General features: G+C 37.6%; 2 protein-coding genes across 17 annotated transcripts in view; one reads left to right on the forward strand and one right to left on the reverse strand.

Annotated features, from left to right (window-relative positions):
• The window catches only part of RNF4 (ring finger protein 4), a 10,247-nt gene extending 6,828 nt beyond the window's left edge, over positions 1-3,419 (reverse strand). The window contains exon 1 of one of the 2 annotated variants that reach the window (XM_032223010.1): positions 3,331-3,419. The gene's annotated coding sequence lies outside the window, so the exon portion shown is untranslated. Of the gene's footprint in view, positions 1-2,888; positions 2,980-3,330 lie in introns of those variants that run through there. The other variant, XM_032223009.1, reaches the window with a different exon arrangement.
• Positions 2,998-26,212, forward strand: YTHDF3 (YTH N6-methyladenosine RNA binding protein 3). Of its 15 annotated transcripts, none has more exons than XM_032222999.1 (8): positions 3,239-3,283; positions 4,762-4,786; positions 7,373-7,404; positions 9,570-9,655; positions 14,754-16,358; positions 20,992-21,060; positions 24,038-24,092; positions 25,056-26,206. In XM_032222999.1, coding segments are annotated over exons 3-8 (1,836 nt in total). In that variant the 5' UTR covers positions 3,239-3,283; positions 4,762-4,786; positions 7,373-7,385; the 3' UTR covers positions 25,058-26,206. The 15 variants fall into 15 exon arrangements, with proteins under 15 accessions (XP_032078883.1, XP_032078884.1, XP_032078886.1 ...); XM_032222998.1 differs by lacking the exon at positions 3,239-3,283 and adding an exon at positions 3,438-3,504; XM_032223001.1 differs by lacking the exon at positions 3,239-3,283 and adding an exon at positions 3,512-3,856.

Genomic DNA, 26,212 nt, shown 5'->3' on the forward strand with positions numbered 1-26,212 from the left:
CAGAGTAATAGCCACTGACTATCTCTATTTCTTAGGAAATAATCTTCAGATTCATAGATTTAGAGAAAAGTATTTTTACTAGGAAAGAACCAAAAGCAAGAAATTTCAGGCAAAGGAGGCAAAGCGCGCAAAAACAGCAACTTGAAACAAACTGTATAGCCCAACCCCCTTGTAGCTAGGCAACCATAGACTACTGAATACCAGAGCTAGCAGATATGGCCTTGGACAGTTAAGCAAATTCCAGGCCGTAATTGCAATGCAATGAAAATTCTCCACTGATTCCCATTTAGAATACTTAGTGTTTCACTCTTTAGAATTAATTTAAATGTTATTTAATGGATATTTTCCCATTTTGCTTCATTAGTTTTTGTCTCTTAAGCTATTTATCGCTTTGCATTTTATGCCTGCTACTTAACATTTGATCTTAATGGCAGACTCTTGGTAAAAATGAGAAAGCAAGTCACAAGGGAGAAAGTATTATCCTAGTTATCTGAAATGTGTGCAGTTATCCTCAGGAGCACCTGGGGATGCTATGGTATGGAAAGGCAATCATGCTTTTTTTTGTCTACAACAGCACAGCAGTCATTTTACTTTCTAAGCCAGCATAAAAATAGCAGAAGAGTGTAGAGCCTTCCCCTTTACTATGGCTAGTATTTAGGTGGGATTCCGTGGTTAGAATGCAGAATTGCAGGCTAATTCTGCTGACTGATTCTCCCTGGCTCAAGATCAGCTAAGCCTTTTGAGGTCGGTAAAATGAGGACCCAGACTGTTGAGGGCAATATGCTGACTGTTAACCGCTTAGAAAGGACTGTAAAGCAATGTAAAGCAGTATATAAGTCTAAGTGCTAAGTACTTTTTTTCTACCTAAAGAACCATTCAATTTGGTGGGAGAGAAGTATGTCCATTAAAAATTATTCTTTGGAATAATTAGAATGTAATTCTATGTATTTCTTCCATTAGTTCTCTCTCCCATCAATATATTACCTAAGTGTTCTAGTTAACAGTCACCGTACTGTCAACAATTTACTATGCAATAATCTTGGAGGAGGTAAGATAATGATTTTATCTTGGAATGGCACTTGGCATTCTTCTATGCTGTCTAGATGGTTAAGGTATCTGACCTTGCCATTTCTATGTTTCGTACAGGAAGTCCTTGACTTAAGGTCGCAACTGAAGCAAGACAATTAAGTAAACTTAATTTTGTCCCATTTTACCACTTTCTTGCCACAATTGTTAAGTGAATCACTGCAGCTGTTAAGTTAGTAACAAGGTTGTTAATTGAATCTGGCTTTCCCATTCTTTGCTTGTAAGAATGTCACAAAAAGTAATCACGTGGTCCCGGGACACTGCAACATGCTAGTTGACAAACATCCAATTTTTTATCACATGATCATGGTTATGCTGTAACAGTTGTATGAAAAACATCATGTCACTTTTTTAAATACTTGTAATTCTGAATGGCCACTGAACAAATTGTTGTAAATTGAGGACTACCTGTATTACCAGTAGGCAAAGCAGCATTCATAATGGAAAAAGTGGAACAATTTCATTCACATATGGAGATTCATTTTTTAAATTGTTTTGTCCCCCCCCCCCCCATGAACATTCATAGACTAGGACTTATTTTGTGATAGTTTTTACTTTCCACCATTTCAAATGTCTGGTTCCTCTGTGTTTAAAAAATTTCTGGCCATTTTAAAAAGTAATTTAAAGGATGTATCCCATTTTTTCTTGGTCGATTGATTATGAGTGTTCTGGAATAGTAAAATAATTATTTTAAAAATAAAATAGCAACAATCTGGTACTTTAGTAAAGTTGTCCCCTTGTCTAAACTGTAGAAAGCCTGGGGATGTTGGTGCTAAACAAGAAAAGAGGTAGAGAAAGAAATGGGTTAAAAGGAATTTGGAAAACAAAAGTGCTAATGACAGTAGTCATTAGACAGTAGCTAATGACAGTAAAGGCTGAGTAAAGGCTAAAGACAGTAAAGACTGAGATTAGTTGGTGATCAGGAGGAGGAGTTGGGTGGCCATATAAATATAATCAATTAATAAATACAGATATTTCCCAAAGCCCAAAACATATCTTCAATTGCTCCAAAAGGTTATCTGACTTCGCCTTTAAAATAACAAGTAGTAAAGCAAAACAAATTTAACATATACTGAAACAATGAGTTTAAGGAAGAAAATAAAACTTGTATAGGGGCTTGGAAAAAGACAGATATTAAAAAAGAGTTTAAAATGGAAATGGAGCCAAACCCTTCTCTGTCGATGCTATGTCATAGCTCAGCAATAAAAATTAAATCTCCAAATAAATGACTCGTGAAATCCAGTTCTCCATTAATCTAATAACGCTGGTAGTGGAGGAGAAGAAAGCATATATGCAAATATTTACTAACCACTTCCTGCCCTTCCTGAACAACAACGAGTTCCTCCCTTCCGTTAAGCCTAAATTAGAGGGCCTCGAAGTAGTCCAGACAAAGCCTGTTTTTAAGATCCTGGCTGTCTGCCTAATCCCAATTCCATCCTCAATCTGTCCAAATGTCTCTTTTGCCACAGAATCCATTTTGGGAAGAAGCCTCTGCGGGATCTTCTGTTCCGTCCGATCTCCTTTAAACAATGGGAGACGGAAAGGCTAGGAATACAAAGCAAAGGCACACCTTCCTTCCCCACCTTCCCACGTCCTTTGTCCCACTTGGTTCTCCCAGTGAAGCGCCGCTTCGAAGTCCACAGCCCATCCCAGACGGGCCCCAATCACAACCGGGACAATGGCAGCCCCTAACCCGAATAACGCAGGCCTTTTCTCAAAGGCGACACCCCCGCCGGCCATGAAGCTGCACGGCTCAAACTCACTAACCACACCCTGAAAAAGAGCCCTTGTCTTAAACGCACCACGGGCCACTGCCGAAGCGGGAGAAGGCCGTAGGCGGCCCCTTCTTCCTAGCAGCCACCTTTCGAAAACCAACTGCCCAGCTCTTGGCAGCCTCGCTCACTTCCTCCTCTGTCCCAGCCAGCTTTTAATGCGCCTGCGCCAGATGCTCGTTCCTCTTACGAGGCGCCGCCTCTATATGGGCCTTTGGCGCACGCGCGAAGTTCCATTATTTTTTCTCTCTCCCCAACGTGACTTAAAGCGGAAAAGGAAATGGAAAGGTCAGGCGGTGACGTCGTCAGCGGAGGGGGGGGAAGAGCGGAAGGTGGGGAAGAGCGGAAGGTCAGGGTGCCGCGGAGCGGAAGTAGGAGCCGGAGCGCGTCCGCCATTGTGGGAAAGCCCGGAGCCCGGAGTAGAGGTGGGAAGTCGCGCTGCGTCCGGCGGGTGGCTTTGGGAGGCACTGACCAGGACAGGAGGGTCCGGGCTGCGGAGACAATCAGCCAGCGGCGGCGGGGAAAGTAGAGGAGGCGGAAACAGCGACCACGACGACCTGAGGGAGAGGAGGAGGAGGCCCAAGCGGAGCGGGGTGAGGGGGATTGCGGCTCCCCGTGAAGAATGTCAGCCACCAGCGTCGACCAGGTACCGCCTTCTCGCGGCTTCGTGGTTCCCGAGTGGAGGATCCCCTCGTCCCGCCTTCCTTCCGTTGGTCATAGCGGGGATCCGAGCCCGCTACATCCGAGACTGTGGGACTCCTCCCCTGCTCCCAGGACCGCCCCTTCTGCAGGCCTGGAGGCCGCTGGGCCTGGGGCCTTCCTGCCGAGGCTCAACGATTCCATTTGCTTGTGTTCACGGGAGGGCAATTTATTCGCTAGTCTCTTAAAATCCACGACCTCCGGCCCTTTCCTTGCTCGGGCTGGTCCCTGGCCCTCTCTGACTGTGGTTGGACGTGGCTGTGGAATTCGCAGTTAGTCGTTGCCGTTTGTTCTCCATTGTACAGTATTTTCTGCTGGCCTTTTGTTGCCGCGCTTCTTTTCTTCTCCCCCTCCCCCCAATATTTATTTTTCTTGCTCTTTTGTCGCCTTAGGGTAATATGGCTATTTTTTTCAGATAGTATGGCTTTGTTTAAATGCAGTGCTATATTTTTCATACACTGTTTTTTGCTTGCTTATTTTTTTCCTTTCCTAATTTTGCTGTTTTCATTCTTCTGTGCTTTTAACATTCCATTCCACCTTCTTATCTTTATGGGGGCTGTTTTTCTCCTTGTGCTCTTGGCAACCATCTAATGAACTTCTATCTCCCTGTGTACACATTATCTTTTTAAAAGATATTTGAAAACTGTTCAAATATTTGATACTGGAAGTCTGTATTGAATAGCCAATTTAATAGACATCAAAATCAGTCACATCAGAGTCAGTATAACAATCTCAGATTTGAATTTTCACTTTTGAAAAATACTTTAGTATTTGTCAAAATTAGGCAAGTATAGATTTTTCTGCATTGATTTTATGCTTCACCAATACAAGGAAATTATTACAATTTCAAAGTCTCTAAGTCTAATGGGATAGAGGAGAAAAATGGGAATAATATACAGTGGACTGTTTATAATCATGTTATCACAGTGGAATGTTAATTTTTAGCTATGCTTTAATGATAAATCTAGTGCTTAAATAAAAAGTTCTAATAGTTTTGTGTCTTATTGCTTGCGCTAATAGTGTACTTTTATGTTTAAATATTAAACTATTATGTATCTTTTAAAGTGTATAGTTCTTGTGATATTTCACGTACTAACCCGTTTAGAATTCATTAGATGCTTAGGTCCTAGTGTTTACTATTTTTAAAATAAGATGACTTATTTTCTATATTTAATTTATTGTTATTTTATTTCATTGCTCACAGAGACCTAAAGGACAGGGAAATAAAGGTAAGATGATTTTTCTTTTGTTACAATCCCAGTGAATTGTTATAATTATTTAATTAATCTGAAAAATGTCTATAGGGAGTGAGGATATTCATTTGACAACTTTTATTTAGTAAATGATTCATTAGGCTACACCAATGAAATTCTGCAATTTGTTCACATTTCTAATAAACTTGAATTACCTAAATGTTTTGCCATTTTCTTTATTTCTGCCATCAGAACAAATAGGACTAATCGACTATTCGAATGACGTAGGTTCTTTATTATTTTCTTTTGCCTATTGATTTTCCAGTTCAGATATTAAGTGCCTCAAGTACCATTCAACTTTAATTAGGTTTGATATAATTGCATATTTTTTCAGTTCATCTTAGCATCTAAATTAAATTAATTTAAGGAAATTCATAAAAAGATTTTCATTTCCTTTTCATTCCATTCCTTGAAAGCTCAGGAGGAAGGCATTTAGATTAGAGTTTAAATTTGAAAAGAAGTGGAACACATAGGCTGGATACATGGGCTGGATCTCTGTTTGGTTTGGACAGTTTTTCTTCAGCATCCCCTTGTTATGCATTTTACATTGATCAGGATATATCTAAAGTTGAGTGTTTTGAAGAAGAATGATGGGGTTTTGTAATTTCAGGGAGATAAGAGAATGTGAAAGGTGTTTCAATCTTTTTTTTAAGCTAACTTACAGTTGAAAACTTTTGTTTTTAAAAATAGCATTCCAAAGACTTCTGTGGTGATTTGGTACAGTTGTCATTTTGCTTTCTGATAGCTTAAGTAAGCCATTTTTGTTCTTTTTATTTATTTGTGGATGACCACTGTAAACTTTTATCCTTGAATTCTAGTAACTAAAGTCTGTGCATGGGTTTGGCCTTGTGTAGATAAAAAGAAAGCTGTACAAGACTAGAAAAACCTTGCATAAACATTTAAAATTATACACAGTAAACACTGTGTCAACTAAAACTGTGTGATATAAGTGTGCACATCACTGAAATGATAAATTCCAACAGGGTTTGCTATCAGACATTTCTTACAGTTCTTTGCCAATAGTTCTTTAGAGCTATTAACATTGATAGCATCCATCACAATAAAACACTTTCAAGTTTGAAGGATGAAACGAAGAAATGATTATGATATCTTTTTTCTGGAATACACTCAGTCATCTCAGGTTGGCTTATTTCTCAGCACAAGGATGCATAAATGTATTGTTTAAACATTTCCATGTCAGAAGTATACAGAAATAATTTCTATAAATTCCCTATAGTCCATACTTCTTGTTTTAAAGATTATTCCCCAGACGATTTACATAAGTTTAAAAAACACCGCAAAACTGTGAAAAAACCTCATTAAAATAACATCAAATAGTAAGAAAGATGTGATGCCTAAAAGTGTTATGAAACATTAGACAGTTGAAAGTTTTATACATTTATGCAAAAGATACATATGCTGATAATATTTTAGAGAATATTTTGCATATGCGTTAAACCACAGGATTGAGGCAATGAATTGAAAGCAAAGCTGTGTATTTTGTCTTTCAGACACTGGTAATTGAACTGAATAAATTAAAACACTGTTAATAACATGGTTGTACACAGTTTATAATATTATAAATTAAGATGGCAACTAGTAATGTTCTTGTTTTAATCATTCATGGTTTATGACAAGGTTTTGGCAGTTTATTATTATTATTGCTCTGAACATATTTGTACAGCTCATTTACAAGTAAAAGACCTAAATATATTAAAATGAGTTACTAGCTTCATTATACTTTATATAATTATTTGCTTTTAATAATTGATAAAATATATCTATAGAATCAATGTCAGATTGCTTATATTAGAATTCTCAATAAAATCCTGAAATGTCTGTTAATCTGATATTGCATTGCACAGCACATTTTGCTTTAATTTTTAAAATAAATTGCTAATAGAAGTAAAACCCATTATTTATTTAGTATTTATTCAGTTTATATGCCAGTTAAATTATTGAGATAACTATGGTTGATTACAATATATTAAAGCAATAAACCAAGGAGCAAATAAGATTTTTTTAATTATATTTTTTTTACTATATTATGGAAAGAAATACCAAGAACTAAGGAATGCACTGTATTTATTTGTATTTGTAGTTCTTTTAAATTAAATAAGCATGATTGAACTTCATGATGATAGTCAAAATATCTTCCAGTGAAACAGGATGCCACACCTTTACATTCTATATATATTAATATTATCACTGAATATTACATTGAATTAATAGTAAGTGTGCTTTCTACTTTGTGGTTTAGATTTTTAACAGCTAAATTTCAATTAGGGAGTAAATTAATCAGACTTGCAATATTTTTTGTTCCAAAATTTGTTCTGAGACATACCAGTTATTGATTTGATATTTTTTAAAAAATATTTTTTTAGTTCTTATGAGCTAGTAGCATATGTTCGTGTTCGTGTTATATGGCATAGTTGATTCCTGTAAGGTGAATCACAGGATAAACTACTGTTGTCTTTCTCTGAAATACTTGGTAGAGAATTGTGCCTTTCTCTAAAAATTGTATCGCACATTTACATCTTTTTCTTTTGCTTACTCTGTCAGATATTCTATTAGAATGAATTGTACCAATTTTGGTATGTACTTGTTTTGAATATTATTAATTTTAAAGTTAGTGTTTGCACTTGCAATATTATGTGACTTATATTTTTGACTTGTGGTTTTTAACAAACCCAATTGTTTTTTTCCTTTCAGTACAGGAATTGTGCAAAGTGATGTAAATCATGTTAGAAGATTCAATGTTTTGAGCAGAGAAAAAACTTTTAGGCTGTAATTTACAAAAATATATGTAGAAAGAATTTAAGAAAAAAAGTCTAATGAAGAAAATATGAAATTGAAAGTATGTTAGAAATAGAATTTTAAAGAAACTAATAAAATGAAAATGTGATTCTTGAGTGTCATGTAGGACTGCAATAAAGCTTATTGTGGAGTCTTGGGTGCTGTCTGAGATTGGTTGTTTGCTTGCCATTGTTTCATTGCCCAGTTAAGTAATACCATGAGTGCACTAGGTACTGGCACTGATGATGTTGTCTAGTCAGGTAATGAAACATCTGCAAACAAACAACGAAGCTCAGAGACCATTAAGGACTCCACGGTTCAACCCTGAGCTACAGATATTGTGTTGATATCTGTATTTATATCCATTTTGTAACCCAAATATTAGGCACATTTTTGTCTTCTCCAAAATTGGCTATTTGTGACAGAAAAGAGAATACTTAATGGTGATGTATATTAAAAGGATAAGTAACTTTATTACAGACTACCAAGCTTATCAAAACAAAAGGTGAGATACGTTGGATATATAGCTCAACAATCTGGTTTCAATAGAATATTAGAGCAGAGTATAAATCTGTTAGCATAATCATTGTAATAAGGGGATGCAGTACCTAATCTATAAACTAGATTGCCAGTTGAATGGTTATAGTTATATATTTGTGAATTCTTTTATTGACAAGTTAAATTGTAAACCTTAATATCCATTCTGGTTACCAGGAATTCAGTGTATAAGCACTACCTTTTGAAAACATTTCCCCTTCATTTTAAGTTTGGAATTAAAATGTTCTAATTTTTATATAAGGATTTGGCAGATTGCTATCTAATCCCTACCTATACCTTTAGTACGCCTTCAGTGCAATCTCACTTTTTAAAAAAATCATTGTTGCTTGTTGCTAGAAGTGGAAACCAAATAGAACACTTGGAAATATTGAGAATATACGGTATATCTGTCTTGAAATTCTCGTTTATGCATTGTGATGTCTTTGTAGAGAACAGGCAGACATGGAACAATACACAGGCAGATTATTAAAGCCACATTTATAGGACCAGTTACTTTTATATTATAGTTTTTATGGTTCAAATTCATTGGTATTGGCTTTTTTAAAAATCAGTTTTTGTCATATTACTTCAAGCTACATTTGAAGTAATATATAGGAAATCCGGCCATTTGTCCATCTAGGTCAGTATTGTATCACTGAATTTCAATCAGGAATTTTACATAGTGATTGTGTGATTGAGTCTGAGATTACTTATGTATAAAGCAAGTAGAAATACTTTTTAATACAAGCATTCGCTGATTTCATTTTTGAAATAAAGTTATTGTAGATATATGTTGGAATGTCGCTGTACTAGAAAGTGAATTTTAACAGCAAAGCTGGATTTTTTGCTGTTATTCAATCTATTTCAGTATAGAAAAATTAAATTGGCTGCTTTCAGTAAGCCATTCATCTATTCTCTCTCTTACGAACTTAAGGGAAAAATGCAATCATGGTATACTATACAAGGTAATTAGATAACTTAGTATACATATAAAGTGCTGTATAATACTAAACAGTGTTTAGTTAAAGACCAGATCAGTGCTGTAATTGCACTTCTTTATGAATCCATTGAAGGTCTCTTGTTCTGATATACATACTTCTCCAAATTAGTTTGTTTTCATTAGGGCCGTCTTACAAAAAATATTTCAGGCTTTTTTTTTCTTGCTTTATATTCTAATCCGTGGCCATTGAAAGTGTAAAACTCACCCTTCCACCTTCTATTTATGTAATATTTTCCCATTTCCATCTCTTTTCTGGATGATCCTATAAATACAGAGTGCCAACCCTTTGCAGCTTTTTGATTTAAGGATTCCACAATACATGCATGTTACCTATTATGATTTATTTTAAAATGTTATGATTTCCATTAGATGTTCACAGTGACACACAATGCTTTTATGTTATTTCTAATTTTAGTTGCATTTCAGTTTCAGTGCAAAACGGTTCGATTCATCAAAAGGATGCAGTAAATGATGATGATTTTGAGCCATATCTGAGTAGCCAGACAAATCAGGCAAGTATTTACCAAATTATTACATTTCTTGGAACTCTGTAATAAGTAATAAAATAGATTGCTTTAATTATCTAATAACAATAAAACATAACTTTTCAAAGATTTCATATCCCATGAATATTTTGTGGAGTATAAGACACACCAAGATTTTGAAGAGGCAAATTAAAAAAAAAGTTTCTTCACTCTGCAGACCTCCCAAAGACGGCCCATTTTTTCCCCAAAAGGGGCATGATTAGCCTTTAGGAGGCTTGTAGAGTGCTCTGGGGGGGTGGGGAATGTAAACCGAGCAAAATACAGCCCGTTTTTTTGTCAAAAAAAAAAAAGGGCATGCATAGCCTTTAGGAGGCTTATAGAATGCTCCTGGCGGCTGGGGGGGGGGGCAAAAAATGGCCCATTTTTTGCTCATTTCTGCCCTCCCCAGCACCCAGGAGCACTCTGAAAGCCTCTTAAAGGCTATGCATGGCCATTTGGGTGAAGGGGACGGGGTTTCGGGAGGCAAAAAATGCTGTATTCACTGTATAAGACGCATCCAGATTTTCGGCCTCTTTTTGAGGGATCATACTCTGAAAAATACGGGACTTATAAAACATTGCTGCCTTTTTGGTACGTGCCAATGAGTTAACTTTATTTTTCCTTAAATTCTTTTACAATCTAAATACAAAGGGTATACCTTGCAGTGGACATGGATGGGAAACGAGCTTAGTTAATACACATTTCTTGTGGCTATTTTCATTCATATAATACTCTTAAGCAGAAGAGCATTTTTAAAGTTATACATTATATTTTCAAAGAGCATGGTTAATTTTATTTTTTTTAATGAAAAATAAAAACAATGGGAGGGAGGAGTTTGAAGCCTTGATTAATTCTTGCCTGAATTATTAACCAGAGCTGTCTAGCTAGTCTTAATTAAACTCATGGGGTGCTTCTGTTGTTTTCTTCTTGCTCTACAAAGGTGGCTATTTAACAAAGGCCATAGGCAAAGATAAGGATAATGAACCAGGATTTGCATATGTATATGTTTAGTTATTCTATTCTAGCTCAACCCTATTGTCTTAGAGTTTCGCTGATATATTATATAATTTTTTTCTCAAGCAGCTGCAAAGAACTAACTTAAGGCCTTGTTTTTCCCTGAAAAACTCTTAATTTGCTTCTACTGAAGTTCTGGATGTTTCAGTGTAGCAGAAGTCAAGGAAGTTTTTTTTCATCCAGGTTTGCCTAAGGCAGTAGGAGCAAAACTATATGTGTACAATAGAGAATTTGATGGCGTGGTCTTCTGAATGTCTTTTCCAACTGAATGGCCTTGCAACTACCTAGATCAGTGATGGGCAACCTTTTTGGCGTGGTGTGTCAAAAATCGGCAAAAAATCGAGCATAACTCGCGTTGTGTGTCACTTCGACAAAAACATAATTTTGCGCAATTTATAGTTTAAACTACAAAAATATATAATTGCAATATAATTGTATTTAATAAACCAAAAACAAATTATTTAACATAGCTGCTTAGTAACTTCTTTGTTCATCAGTCGATTTCGTATGTTGCCCTTGATATTATTATCAGTATCACTTACCAACGGTCCTGCTTAGCAACCAAAATGTTGGCTCAGAAACTCTGGCATTGAAGCGTGCAAGTCTTAAAGCTGTCAAGTTACAAGAACCTTGCACCCCTAACCCTTTAGGAAAAAAACCCCAGGGGTCTTCAAACCTGACAGCTTTAAGCCTTGTGGACTTCAACTCTTCAACTAAAAGAGAGACTGATAAATATTAAAAAAAAATAAAACCAAAAAGCAGCTACTGCAGTGGCTTAGAATTTTACTCAATTACTGTTGAGCCCATGGAAAGTTCTGCAGCCCCAGGAGCAAAGGAAGGGGGACGGAGAGAGAGAGATTGGCTGTTTGGGGTGCTTGAAACCACCTGGCCCTCCCCAAAGGAAACCCTCATTTGCAGGATGAGCCTCGACTGGCTCTGCCCAGCGGGGTTACCCCAAGCGCCATTGGGCAGCGACGGATGCTTATCCTTTTTCCTTCGGCTGCTTCAGCTGGGACTTCAGACACCCCAAGGGAGGGACTTTATCGGGCCTCCCCCTCCCCACCCTTTGAATGAAGGTGTGATATGGCTCCTCCATCCCTGCTCTTTAACCCAGCCAGAATTACAGGAGGGCTGCCCCCGTTCTGCTTTCCGGGGTGGATCTTAGCCGAGGGACACCAAGACCCCAGAATGGGTGGGGGGTGGGGGAAGAGCTTCTTGACGGAGGCCACGATCGACTTTTGGAAGTTGTGTTTTCGTTTAATAAGATTAACCTTTGGATGTGTTTGTTCCGCTCGGCCAGCGGCGTTTTCTCCCACTTAATCCCGGCGGATCCTGATATCTGAGCTGGAAAACTGCAACCCCCCGGAAATGATGACGCCCCGCTGAGTAGCTGGGACTTGCAGAAAAAGGCTGCAGAGAGAGAAGCGTTCGATCCGTAATCCGTCTGTGGGGGGCGCTGGGGACAGGCCGGGCCCCTTCTTCCCATCTCTATCCCCCCCCCACTCTTGAGGGACAAGCCCTTTCCCCTGTCCCAACGGTGGAATTTGAGGCTACCTCTGCTTTCCCTCTCCCTCCCTCAGTTGTGCAGCAGCGGCAGCGGCAGCTCTCAGCCTGGGCGGCAGCATCACGCAGGCTGTGGAAGGAGGAGGAGGAGGAGGAGGAGGAGGAGGGAACCAACCAAAGAGAGGCTTTTACCGAGTCTGCGCCCCACAGCCAGGACCGTCCTGGCGCCTCAAGCCGCGTTTCTTCCTGCAAAGCCCTTCTGGCGTCAAGCGGAACTCTCGGGTTGCCCGAAGGGCTTTGCAGGAAGAAACGTGGCTTGAGGCGCAAGGACGATCCTGGCTGTGGGGCGCAGACCCGGTAAAAGCCTCTCTTTGGTTGGTTCCCTCCTCCTCCTCCTCCTCCTCCTCCTCCTTCCACAGCCTGCGTGACGCTGCCGCCCAGGCTGAGAGCTGCCGCTGAAACAAGTTTGGGGAGCATGTGCGTGTCACCCGAAATGGCTACGCGTGTCAGCACTGACACGCGTGTCATAGGTTCGCCATCACTGACCTAGATAATAGTGATTGATACACCATTCCTGTGATTGTCTCTGCTGCCTTCTGTAACTTCCAGCTTGGGATTGCAGTTTTATTGCTTATTATTGCTAGTTGAGCATCATAGCAAGCAGTATGTATTCAATTATAAATATTTGATTTTTGACACTAAACAAATGCCAATTTAAATGCTATTTAATATGCATAGGATATTTATATAATTCTGACAAACAGAATTAGAATGTTCATCTGCCAATCAATGTATAAGCTTTCAGTTGCAGCCACGTTTTCTGTCATTAGTTTTTGTCTCCTACTTCATCAGGACTTATCACATGGTATCAGTAATACAGAGAGTCCTTATATTTGGGATTGGCAACTTCGTTGCTAAGCAATATAGTTATTCAATGAGATATCACATGATATCTCATGTCTTATGACTTTACTGCCAGTGTCTCCTTTGACTCTGGTTGTCAGAAGCCAGCTGTAAAGCCCTGAAATGATGATCACATAATTGCTGCAATGGTGGTAAACAGCCACTGGTTGTGAAGAAGCCAAATGATGCAGTGGTCAGTTGTAAAAATACTTTCCAGCGTTGTCGTAGAGATCTATTGGACACAGTTCCCTCTCCTCTATTTTTAAAAAACACTAGAAATCATACCTGGAATCTTGTGCAACAATGCTAATATCTCACAAGGGTTTGTGATAAGAGCATTTCAGGCATTGTGGGAACTTTGCATGCCTTGTTGGGTATGATTAAATTTTGGCTTACTGTTTTCCTGGTGAAAGTCATAGTTAAAAATTTGGAAGATGTTGAAATGTTAAAATATGTTGAGTTTTTTTCAATGCAAAAAAGTTCTTTGTGATGTGTGCTTGTGACGAGACAATTGTATGTGTTTCTGCCCAGGTAGTAGGTGATTTGAGCATCATATTTGCATTGGAATACAAGAAACATTAATTCATATGATAGTTTTTTAATATGATGGTTTGAGTGCGCCAATAAAATGGCCTTAAATTTCATTCCCAATTAAACAAGAACTAGGCTTGAAATTGTCCCCTTCATCCTAAGATAGCTAGTTAGCTAGCTGTGTGTAAGTGATATGATTAATTATTTATACTTCAGGTCAATGTTGTTTTACGCAAATTTTTAGTTTATGCAAATCCCAGCCATATGAGGGCTCAAGAATATCTGTGCTTAACACAAATGTTACCTTTCCCGTTTTATTTTCCTCTAAGTTGGCAAAATATTGAAAATAAAGCACGTAAAATAAACTATTGTGCTTGTTTTAATTTTTCTACCATTGTACAATAAAAATATTTAGGTCGAATGAACAGAACAAGGTGTATAAAATTCAGAGATTTTGGGTCAATTAAGCTTGCAAAAAGTCCTGTCCTGCCTATGCATTTTACTTAGTGATGTATATTCTTGGAGTCTCAAATTTTGTTCCTTCTCAGGAGTAAGAAATAAATGGTGTTCCATAGCTTGATCTCTTATTGCTATCTTTCCGTAGTGAACTTAGTAGCATCTTAACATGAGACATAGTGAATTCAAACATACTGAAGGTACTAAAGTCTATTCATATTACATAAATAAAACTCTTACCATGTATAGCCTGATTTACGATGAAGAAAACCACAGGAAGAAGGCAGGAGCCCAGTTAGAAGGAATAAAATAAAATGGCATCGGGAATATTCTTAGATGTTGGAGGTGCATCAGTGCCAGAAGATGTGCAGATTCTCTCTTTAGAAAGCAATATCGGTGTAATTAAAATTATACCACTGTGAAGCAGTTTTAACTATTCAGTAATTATATTAACCACTGTTATATATTTGGTTTTTAGGGGTTTTATTCCATGTCTTTTAATGTGAAAATATTTTTCCTGTATTTAAGTTTTAGGTTTATGGTTTATTAGATTTATATGCCAAGGACTAAGTTTTGGGACATGAACAGTATTAAATATTCTTAAATTTGGATTTGTAACAAATGAACATTATAAATGCAGCATTAAAGTTTAATTATTATTATTTTTCTTCTTCTGCAGAGTAATAGCTATCCACCAATGTCAGACCCATACATGCCTAGTTATTATGCTCCCTCCATTGGTTTTCCATACTCTCTGGGTGAAGCAGCATGGTCCACAGCTGGAGATCCTCCAATGCCATACTTGACAACTTATGGACAGATGAGCAATGGTGAACACCACTATATTCCCGATGGTGTATTCAGTCAACCTGGGGCTTTAGGGAATACTCCTCCGTTTCTTGGTCAGCATGGATTTAATTTTTTTCCTGGAAATGCAGATTTCTCTACATGGGGGACAAGTGGATCTCAGGGGCAATCAACCCAAAGCTCTGCTTATAGCAGCAGCTATGGCTACCCACCCAGCTCTCTCGGTAGAGCTATAGCCGATGGACAGGCTGGATTTGGCAATGATACTTTGAGCAAGGTACCTGGAATTAGCAGCATTGAACAAGGTATGACTGGATTGAAAATTGGTGGTGAAATGACAGTTGCTGTAACAAAAACAGTTGGATCAGCTCTAACCAGTACAGGTATGACCAGCATTGCAGCAAATAATGTGCCTGCAGTTAGCAGTTCAGCACCTAAACCAACCTCGTGGGCTGCCATTGCAAGAAAGCCTGCTAAGCCTCAGCCAAAACTTAAACCTAAAGGTAATGTGGGAATTGGGGGCCCTACAGTACCGCCACCACCTATAAAACACAACATGAATATTGGCACTTGGGATGACAAAGGGTCGGTGGTAAAAGCTCCTCCAATCCAACCAGTACTGCCTCCTCAGACTATAATTCAACAGCCTCAGCCTTTAATTCATCCACCTCCTATGGTGCAAAGCCAGCTGCCACCGCCGCAACAGCAACAGCAGCCACCACCACAGTCACAACAGCCTCAAGGACCTCAGCAACAGGCTCAGCCTCATCAGCTGCAGCAGCAGCAACAGCTGCAAAATCGCTGGGTGGCTCCTCGCAATAGAGGTGTAGGCTTCAATCAGAGCAATGGAGCTGGCAATGAAAACTATGGTATAGGTGTTATACCAGTTAGCTCTTCACCATCTGGTGTAGAAGTACACCCAGTTTTGGAAAAATTAAAGGCCATAAATAACTATAATCCCAAAGACTTTGACTGGAACCTGAAGAATGGTCGTGTGTTTATAATCAAAAGCTATTCAGAGGATGATATACATCGTTCCATTAAATATTCTATCTGGTGTAGTACTGAACATGGTAATAAGCGCTTGGATGCTGCATATCGTTCACTGAATGGAAAAGGCCCACTCTATTTACTTTTCAGTGTGAATGGCAGTGGACACTTCTGTGGAGTAGCTGAGATGAAGTCGGTGGTGGACTACAATGCGTATGCTGAGTGTGGGTCTCAGGATAAATGGAAGGGGAAGTTTGATGTTAAGTGGATCTTTGTTAAAGACGTTCCGAACAACCAGCTGCGGCACATTCGCTTGGAAAATAATGACAACAAACCAGTTACCAATTCAAGGGACACTCAAGAAGTACCCCTAGAAAAAGCCAAGCAAGTGCTTAAAATAATTGCTACTTTCAAGCATACCACCTCAATCTTTGATGACTTTGCACATTATGAAAAGCGTCAAGAGGAGGAGGAAGCCATGCGTAGGGTAAGAGATCATAATACTTTTTCCTGGATTGGCAGATTGATTATTAAAAATGGAGTTGCTTGTAGAAATTGATTTAATAGGTGATAATTGATTTAAGGTGATAATTCCACCTTAACAGATTTAGGTGAGAGTTATAAAATATTCTGGGCAACATGTTTGTTGCTGTCTGCATTAAATTTTAAATATCCTAATTTTAATTTAGAGCTGTATTAATAAGCTGCAAGGTCAAATATTTAATAGTAATTATGAGGTTCTGTGTCTTCATATAAAGTATTTAAGTTGTAATAGACACTGAGGTGTACAAAAAAGAAATCCTTTACTAGCACTATTGCTGGTTAAAAAAATAATACAAAATAAAAATATATTTCAAAAAAATCAATAAAATCAATAAAATCATTTCTGAACAATTCCTTTTACCCCTATTCCCTCAAAAGCATTATAATTTGTATCCAAATTGATTGCAGACTAGGAATGGACAATCTACAACTCAGCTAAACCAATTAATGGAGTCTGAGTTCACGCTGGCAGAATTCAGCAGGAAGTAAGGAAACAATAGTTTTGAGATGCTTAAGGCACGCATTTTCATCCTTTAAATGTCTTGAATTACACAAAATCTTGAGCTAGTTTTGGAATTGAAAGGAAACAAAGAGTTCTGGTGGAATCACACCTGTTGGACGCAGTGTTTGTGACTTAGAAAAGTTCTCTGTCTTGTGTTTTTCCATTCTTGGATTGTTCTGAGAAGGCTAAAGGAATCAAACTGGGTAAAGCAATAAATACCTTTCTTTTGATTTGGATCTAAAGCCTCTTAGCCATCCGAATTTAACTTGTTCTTCCTTGGATTATCTGCAAGTAAGGATGTTGCTTTAGACACATGGCTTATTATCAAAACACTTTGTCTTTGTGGAGACAAAACCCCCTTTTTTTAGTTTTTAAAAAGACTGAACTGTAATTCATTTATTTGACAGTAAGCCAAGACCATTTGAAAGGTTATTAAAAATTTCTTGCAGCTTTTGTGGACAAAATTGCTTAGGTTTGACAGAAGCTAGATTTCTGGCTCACACTAGTAGTAGAGGTGATTGAAGTCTTGTCTTGTGAAATGATCTGAGATATTTTGAATTTATGTCTCGGAAAGCAGATCTTCTACAGCAGGAGTGTCAAACTCAAGGCCCGGGGGCCGGATCCAGCTGAAGAGTACTTAAATGTGGCCCGCAGGGCTGCTCTGGAAACAGTGAAGGACTGCCCTGCAGTGCCTCTGCCAGCAAAAACAACTCGGGAGGGCAGTGTGCGGCCCTCTTGAGCTCCGTTTTCACTGGCAGAGGGTTGCAGGAGGCCGTCGCAGCTGAAAACTGAGCTTGGAAGCCTTTTTTCGCTGGAGAAGCGCTTGGGCCTCCACATGTGGTCCTGATATGAATGATGTGCTGCCCATGCCCACCTGTCCACACCAATCCCCGCCCCCCCAAGGTCAAACACACCTCTGATGTGTTCCTCAATGAAATCAAGTTTCACACCCCTGCTCTATCTACAGTGTTACTTTCATCACTTTTCAGTAAGAACCCTGCTCCTGCTGGCTATGACTTCCTGTGAAATGGCAGAAGGTTGGATCTGGCAGTAATCAGTAGTTTCTGGAGATGGTTGTAGCATACCTCCAGTTCAAGAAACATTGGCTCAGTACAACTTTATACCTATTTCCTTAGAAAAAAGGGGTGATCTTAACCATTTCTCCTAGAGAAAGTAGATTATTTATATCTTGGTAGTCAGGATTCAGTTTGTAATATAGTAAGTAAATTGCATTGGATATGCTTGCTGATGAGTGCAATCCTCTGAGTCCTCCTTGAACTTGGGAATTTTGGAGTTTTCCTAGCTTCACAATTCTTGCTTGAAGAGCAAGTAGTAGTGGTGACTAGCATAGATTTTGCATAGTTAAATGTACTAATTGCAACCATTTCTAGACTGAGAAGCCCTACTCATATATAGGTGCTTACATCCTAATCCAGCGATGGCGAACCTTTTCTGGCTTGCGTGCCATAAGTGGGGGGAGTGCAGGGGGGTCGTTGTGCGACCCCCCAGTGCGCATGTGTGCACTACAGGCACAACCCCCCATTTTTTTGCATTATTTTCTTACCCTCCCCAGGTTCCAGGGACTTTATAGGATCCTGGGGAGGGTGAAAACAGCCTCCTGTGGATGCCTTCGGAAGCTTCAGGGACGCTTCTCTGAAGCCTCTGGAGCAGTCAAAGCGACCCTCCAAGCAAAGCAGAAGTCACTTCTGGTTTGCTTGGAGGGTCGTTTTGAGCGCTCCGAAGCCTCCTGAAGGTCCCTGAAGCCTCCACAGGGCGTCCGGGGAGGCTGTTTTTGCTGTGTGGTCTTTTTGAATGATACTGGCAACACTAAGGTTGTAGTGGAGACCTGGGCTGCTAACAGGTTGTTCATAGTGGAAAGGTAGGCAGGTAGAGGAGAAATTGCAGTATCCCCATGGTTATAAGAACAGGTTCACTGACAAGCAACAAAATTTTTATCATGAGATTGCAGGGACACCTACCTCAATGGTCATAACTTCAGACATAGTTTGTAACTCTGTTCAGTGCTGTTACAATTTCAAATGGCTCCTGAACAACCATTCATTCGTTAAGAGAGGACTGATGCTGATTTTCTCCTGGCAGGCCCTATATGGCTAAAGATCTGGTTACCAGGGGTACTGATTTTTCTTGCACTCATCTGTACATCAAACCAGATGAAATACAATATATTCCCTCCCAATCCCATCCCTATGAGTGTCACCTGATGGAGCTTTCGAAATGGGTCTCTTGAATAGCCCTAGCCCATGCGTGAAACTCCTTCCCAACAGAGAGATGACTTGCTTTATTGCTTTGGGGCTTTAGAAAATTGTAAAGGCTACCTGTTTCACCTTGCCCAAGAGGGTATACTGTAATTGAAGGTTGGGTTCATGGATATATGAAATTTTTATTTTTGATATTTTATATTTTTGCCTTTATATTTTTAAATGTGCTTCAGAGTTATTTTTAACCACCTGGAGCCTTTGAGAATGTATCACATGTAAACAAAATAAATAAGAAATAAACAATATAGTGGATCTAACTTCTAAATATGTATAATATTTTAAAGTATTAGACTTGTAAAATTACCTATGCCTAAAGTAGTGTTATAGAATCTTGAAAATATAGTTTAAATGTTTGCACATTTATGTTAATTGCTATAATGTGAAATATTCCTTATAAAATGTGTCTTGGTGTGATAAACCAAAGCTTATATTGTATGTGCTTAATTAAATCCAACCCAGCGCTGAGTCTTATTACATGATGTAACCATTGTAGGCTAGTGTAGAACAAGACTGAAATGTATTGCTTTTTGCAATGAAAGATGAATAAAGGGTGGTTGTCCATTGGAAATTTTGAATATAAGCCCCAGATAGGACTTGAATCTCCTTGCCAAACTTCATACTTTTCCCATTTGATATGCTTTTAAAAACTTGGAAAAATATAATATCAGCAACAGAGAATTGCTGAGAATTCATAATGCTTTAGCTTTTGTAAGTCCGTTTACTACTGAAAAAGTAGTGAAGTAGAAAAGTAACAATAATAAGCTAATCTGTTGATAAATGTATTCATTAAGTGGAAAAATTAGTTTTCAATATGGAAATACTAGATAATTATTTAACCAGAATAATGTCTCACAAATTTTAGTTAGCTATGACTTTGGTCATTTTGGAAGGAAATCTGGAATATAAAACATACCTGGAAAATATTAGAGTGGGATATTCTCTTAAACTAGATAGTTTAAAAGATAAGTATTCTAATTCCTTAGTTAAAAATAGTCACTGCAAATGGAATTCTGAAAAAAAAACTATATTGCCTTGAAATTATATTTGTCAGTGGAGAAGATTGATGGAAGCTATTCACAAACTGATGGTTATTAATTGGAGTTATTTTAGAGAACACCAGTATCCATAGGGGAAGTGAAGGAGGTCCAGAATGGCAAGATGATACTAGTAGCAGTATGATCAAAGCTCTACTTCTGTTGTATGTGTGCCAGCATTGCACACATGACAAGCAGAGGGGTTTCATTAACCTGCTGCAACTGCCATTAGGCCTTTTTTGATTTGGTCTCTCCTCATGGACACTGATGATTGCAGATCACCATTGTAAAAGCCAACACTGTTAAATTGAGATTCTTATTAATATTCTAAATGAATTAACAATATGAAATGTTTTATTCGTTCCCAAAATTTTAGAACAGCCTAATAAAGGCTTGACCTTTTAACTGAATTGCTATTTTTCTTTAGACTCTGTCCATATGCATTAGGTGGAAAATATATCGTGTTATATTTGTTAATATAAACAAATATTTAGTTGTTGAAGACCAAAGCAATTCTCCCATCATATATTTGTTTTTGAAAAACTGACCAATCTGGTTTATTGATAACGGAACCAGAACTTTGTGCAGTTGGTTGTGCTAATTACTGTGTTGTGATTTTAAAAAAAAAGACTGAATCCAGATTTCACATACTGAATTAAATGGGTCCTTGTACTGGCAGAGGAAATTCCTCATTGTAGATAAGGAGCAGATCATTGATTATTTTTGTGGATTCCTTCTTCTCCATATACCTTATTTTCATAGATGATCCCTGCATTTCCAGATTTTGGGAGGCTACAGGGGAAGGAGGTTGTTTTGCCTTCCAACTATGAGGTATTTCAGTTTGCAGATAAGTGCTCTGAATAATTTTGATGCATAATGAAAGTAAGAATTCAGGGCTCTGAGAAAATAAAACTAGTCTTGAAAAGAAAATTTGTGCATATAGTTTTTTTTTATAAATATGCGAATGAGATGGGAGTTGTTTTTTCCCATTATTTTGCTAGCTAACAAATTGCCTTTTGGAATGAGAAACTTTTTTTTATAGAATACCACTTTTTGAATCCCAATCTGTTAACACATATACCTTTTAATAAGCTTTTGAATGGCTATCTAAGAAAATAATTCTATAATATTTGGTATCACCCATTTCTGCGTTGTTGAGTAAAAAATTAACAGTGCCCTATATATATAATTTAAAGAAATCCAAATTAATCATTGAAAAATGCTTAATAAAAATTGGTTTCAACCAGATACTTGGTTAACAGTTGCAACCTAGGCAACTTTTACGGAAAATTATGTATTGACTGTTTTACATTCAGTATAAATAAATTATGCAACAAGCAGCATAGAATTTGGCTGATCTACTGAAATTATAAATGCAAAACAGATTGCACTATGTGAACGTCTGTATAAAGATACCTATTTTTATTTGACATTCGTAACCATGTTTCATATAACAGACTGTATATTTAAATAGACTATAGGATTAGATGTTCACAAGGTAGCATACTTGTTTCTCTACTGTATTTTTGCAGCATGTATTATGATAGAATTTACTATTGAATGAATTTTTTCCGCTTCAGAAACAATGTTATGATAAACTCTGACAGTGCTACATATTGTGAATTATGTTATAAGATATTCAGTATCTACAGGAAACATACTACTCTATTAGAAACACTTGAAAATGATATTTATCACAGAAAGAATCCCAAAGCTTATCTCTGAAAGTTTTTCCATTAACTTTGCAAATGAAAAACATGGAGTTGTATCTAATAGACTACCGTATTTTTTGGAGCATAAAATGCACCTTTTTCCCTCAGAAAAGAGGCTGAAAATCTGGGTGCGTCTTATACACTAAATACAGCATTTTTTTGCCTCCTGAAACCCAGTCCCCTTCACCAAAATGGCTGTGCATAGTTTTAGGAGGCTTTCAGAAAGCTCCTGGGGGCTGGGGAGGGCAGAAATGAGCAAAAAAATAGCCTGTTTTTGCTCAATTTCCCCCCCCCAGACCCCAGGAGCACTCTGTAAGCTTCCTAATGCCTTTTTTTTTTAACAAAAAGGGGCCTGTTTTCGCAAAAAACAGGCTGTTTTTTTCCTCATTTTTGCCCTCCCTCCAAGGAACACACTACAAGCCTCCTAAAGACTATTGATGCCCTTTTTGGAAAAAAAAACGGGCCTGTTTTTGTGAAACATGGTGTGGTATTCTGCAACGGTACTCTGGTGCATCTTATACTCAGAAAAATACGGTAATTCCATTTACCACAGAATGGATCTTGGTCTCCCCTTATTTTTCTGATTAGATTTATTTGGGAATTGGGTTCTTTTTATTTATCTAGTCAATTTATATAATTGGTCATCTCACTTTGCAAACAGTTTAAAATAAACAAAACCTCAAACTATGTAATAATAACACACAGCTATCAGGAATGATTTAACTTATCATCATTACAACCAGGAGATAGGCTCTAGCCCATGCCTAGGTGGAAATCCAAGTTTTCAAGGCCTTATAAAAAGCCTACAGGGACAGTCTAATCTTAGGGGGAATGATGTTCCAAGGGTGCCACAGCAAAAAAGATTCTTGCCTCACCTAGCTGACAGTATCTTGAGCATACCCTTCCGAGAGAACCAGCAAAAACAATTGGGGAGAGATGGTCTCATAAGTCACCTCGTCCTAAGGCATGAAGAGCTTTAATGGTGATAACCAGAACCTTGAATTGCAGAAGCACATTGGAAGCTGATGCAGCTTCCAGAGTAGTGGCGTCACATGTGCCAAGTAACTGACACCAGTAAGTGCCTGTGATGTTGCATTTTGTACCAGTTGAATCTTCCAAATATTCTTCAAGGGCAGCTCCACATAAAACACATTGTAGTAGTCCACTCTAGATAACAAAATAACATGTTTGACCATGGGCAGCCACTTCTCTGGTGTAGGAATGTGTGCAACTACTAATAACCCTTAAGGTTGCAGAGGCCCTCTTAACCATGGCTGCTTCCTCCTATTCAAGTAGGAACTGTGAGTCCTGGAGAACCCAGTTCCCAGTTGGCACAGAACCAAAGATGGAAGGACCCATGAACTAGGAGATCCAAAATATCAGAGCCACTCAGTCTTACTTAAGTTGAGCTAAAGCCTCTTTTGCCCCATCCAGAGCCCCACATTCTCCATGCCCTGAGAAGAGCCTCCATGGCATTACTTAGACATCCTCGTGTAGAGATATAAAGCTCAGCCCAAACTGTCAGATGACGTCATCCAATTTCATAGATTATAAACAAGAGAAGAGGCAGTATTTGATCCCTGAGGTGCTCCACAGAGGAGAGTCTACCACCACTGTATCTTTTCCCTCCTACCAATATTAACAGACTTATCCTGGAGGAAGGAAGAGAGCCAGCATCTTCCAAAAGCAACCACCGTCTCTATAACCTTCCTTAGAAAGGGAAGTACGAAAACTGGACAAAAATTATTCAGAATTCTGGGGTTTAATGATACCCTCCCTTTAATATAATTTTATTGAAAGTTTTAATACAAACTAAAATAAAGAAAAAGAAGAAGAAATAAAAAAGCTAACATGCAAAAAAAAAGAAGAAAAATAGAAAAGTGAGAAAAAAGATATAGTGGTTTCCTATTTTTCTTTAAAACAGTTATAAGTACAACTGTAGATTTACCTCATAAACTTATATCATTGCCTCTTTTCTTTCTATAATCTATTCTGATGGTCAAAAGTATAGATTTTTTTTCTGTTTTACACAAAAGTCCATAAGGGATTTTTAATCTGCAATAAATATAGGTATTATTTTTTTTCTAATCAAACAGGTCAATTTGGCCATCTCAACAAGTTTTTATCAACTTCGCCAACCACTCCTCAACTGTAGGTATTGCCAGATATTTCCATGTTTGTGTATACAATAATCTTGCTGTGGTTGGGTCTAGCGATGGCCCCTTGAGACAGCAGAACTATCTACCTCCTCAAAGAGAAATTAACAGCTGCCAGAACCCAACCACGTCCCCCCTCTGGAGGTTGTAATCAGCCAGGAGGAACATGGATCTAACACAGAAGTGCTGCATAATAACCCCAAGGGCTGTGTTCATTTCCTCAGGCTTATTGAAATCAAATTTGCCTCAGATATCCAAGCTGGACCCAGCCGCAGTAGCTTCCACATAATCTGATTAAGGACAGAGTCTATTTTAGACTGGACTCTTAACATTTATATTATGAAGAGAGGTACCCTTGGTCAAAATATGCAACCTCATATTGGATTGGTTGAGCCATTGTGTTATATGAAAAAAATAATGCCTGAATTTAAAAGATCCTTCACCCAATAAGAATCGGACTATTAACATGTTTCAATACAGTTAAGATGATTTTTCTATTTTAAGGATTCGGATTAAAGTTAATTATTATAGCAAAGGGTTTTTCCCTGTGCTCTGACTTTCTGTTTAAGTTGAAAAAGAGCATCAATAAATACTCTATTCATTCTATGATTAATGGCCCTACTTTGATAAATAATACTAATAATAATGAATGCCATCATGGTCTTAGGCCTATACAGAAAATTAAAGTAATACAAAATATACATTACTATGGAAGAGTGGTTTATGCTTTGATAAAATACTATGTAGACTTATTTTTCTTAAAATATTGGATAGAATTTTCTAAACTAACAAGTTCAAATTTTATAGGTTGAGAAATGATTTTGCTTTCATGTTTTGATAAAGGTTAGTTTGTTTTTATGAAGCACTTATAATTGAAGAGTTTATAAGTTCCACTGTATAGAACTTAAGTATTTTGTGATAATGCTTTAATGATTTTCCTTTTTTTTCTGTCCTGCAGGAGAGGAATAGAAACAAACAATAACTATATGGAGATTATCCTTCTAGAATTACAACACTAATGATGTAGACTCTGGAAATGCCTAATATGTCTAAGAAGACGTTATTAAAGCTTTGTTCCTGCTTAAGGTGACATCTTTGAACACTTTAACACAAATGACTCTTCTTGTAATGGTTCTCATCAGTGCATCTGCCCTTATACTCTCTCACCAAACACACTTGAGAACTGTAACTTCGTCAAGCACTTTCTGTCCTGAAGCTTTTACCAGTATCTGCTGTCTTTTGTAATTATGCATCCTAGCTAAGGCACAGGAGATGGAACGAATGCAAGGATTCATTAACTCTTTGAATTTGTTAAATACTAACAATTAACCATCATAAGTGGTTCAATGATGTGAGATTCACATTGCTTCAATTTATTTTTCTTTGATGTAGTTTTTTAATTGTCAGGTTTTTTTTAGCTATTCAGCAGAATTTAAAGCAAAATCATGCCATATTTAGTCCTGGAGTAAAATTCAAGTCTAAATGTTCATGTGAAAATTATTGTAGTAAACTTTTAATATGGCAAAGCAACTTTGAGCTACAGTTTAGCCAAATGAATTATAACATGAAATTATATTAGAATGTCATTTCCCTTGTTTCAAACTGTTTGGTGTAGAGAATATTAATATATGCAGCTTGGTGGGCCGCACCAGTTAATGCACATTTCTTTTTTTTCCCCCTGTAACATGTATACCAGAAGAAGTGTGTTTGTCTGAGGAACTGTTTGTTTGCTACACTCAATCTCAATTTTGAGTACATGTACCTCAGTCTAAATCAGACTTTTTATGACCTTTATAACAACACTTAAAACCTTTAATTCCTATTTCTGGTGTTTGCAAGCCTGAAAAGATTGCTATCATGGAAGTGAAAATTTATTCCTCGAAGTGATTCACTAGCTAAATAAACATTATTCTTGTTTTAGCAAGCATATATTCAGTTTCTCAGATTTTGTTTGTTCCCAATTCTGAATATAATAGTCTGCTATTTTTTCAGTTCAAAATACTTTGGGAAATAAAACGTTTATTCATGGTTTCAGTTTGTATGCTCTCATGGCTGTGTTTACATGTTACTTATTAGTACTATATAATAAAAGCCTAGGAATCATAATCACCTGAA

Source organism: Thamnophis elegans, chromosome 8 (assembly GCF_009769535.1).
Source record: "Thamnophis elegans isolate rThaEle1 chromosome 8, rThaEle1.pri, whole genome shotgun sequence".
Taxonomy (NCBI): Eukaryota; Metazoa; Chordata; class Lepidosauria; order Squamata; family Colubridae; genus Thamnophis; species Thamnophis elegans.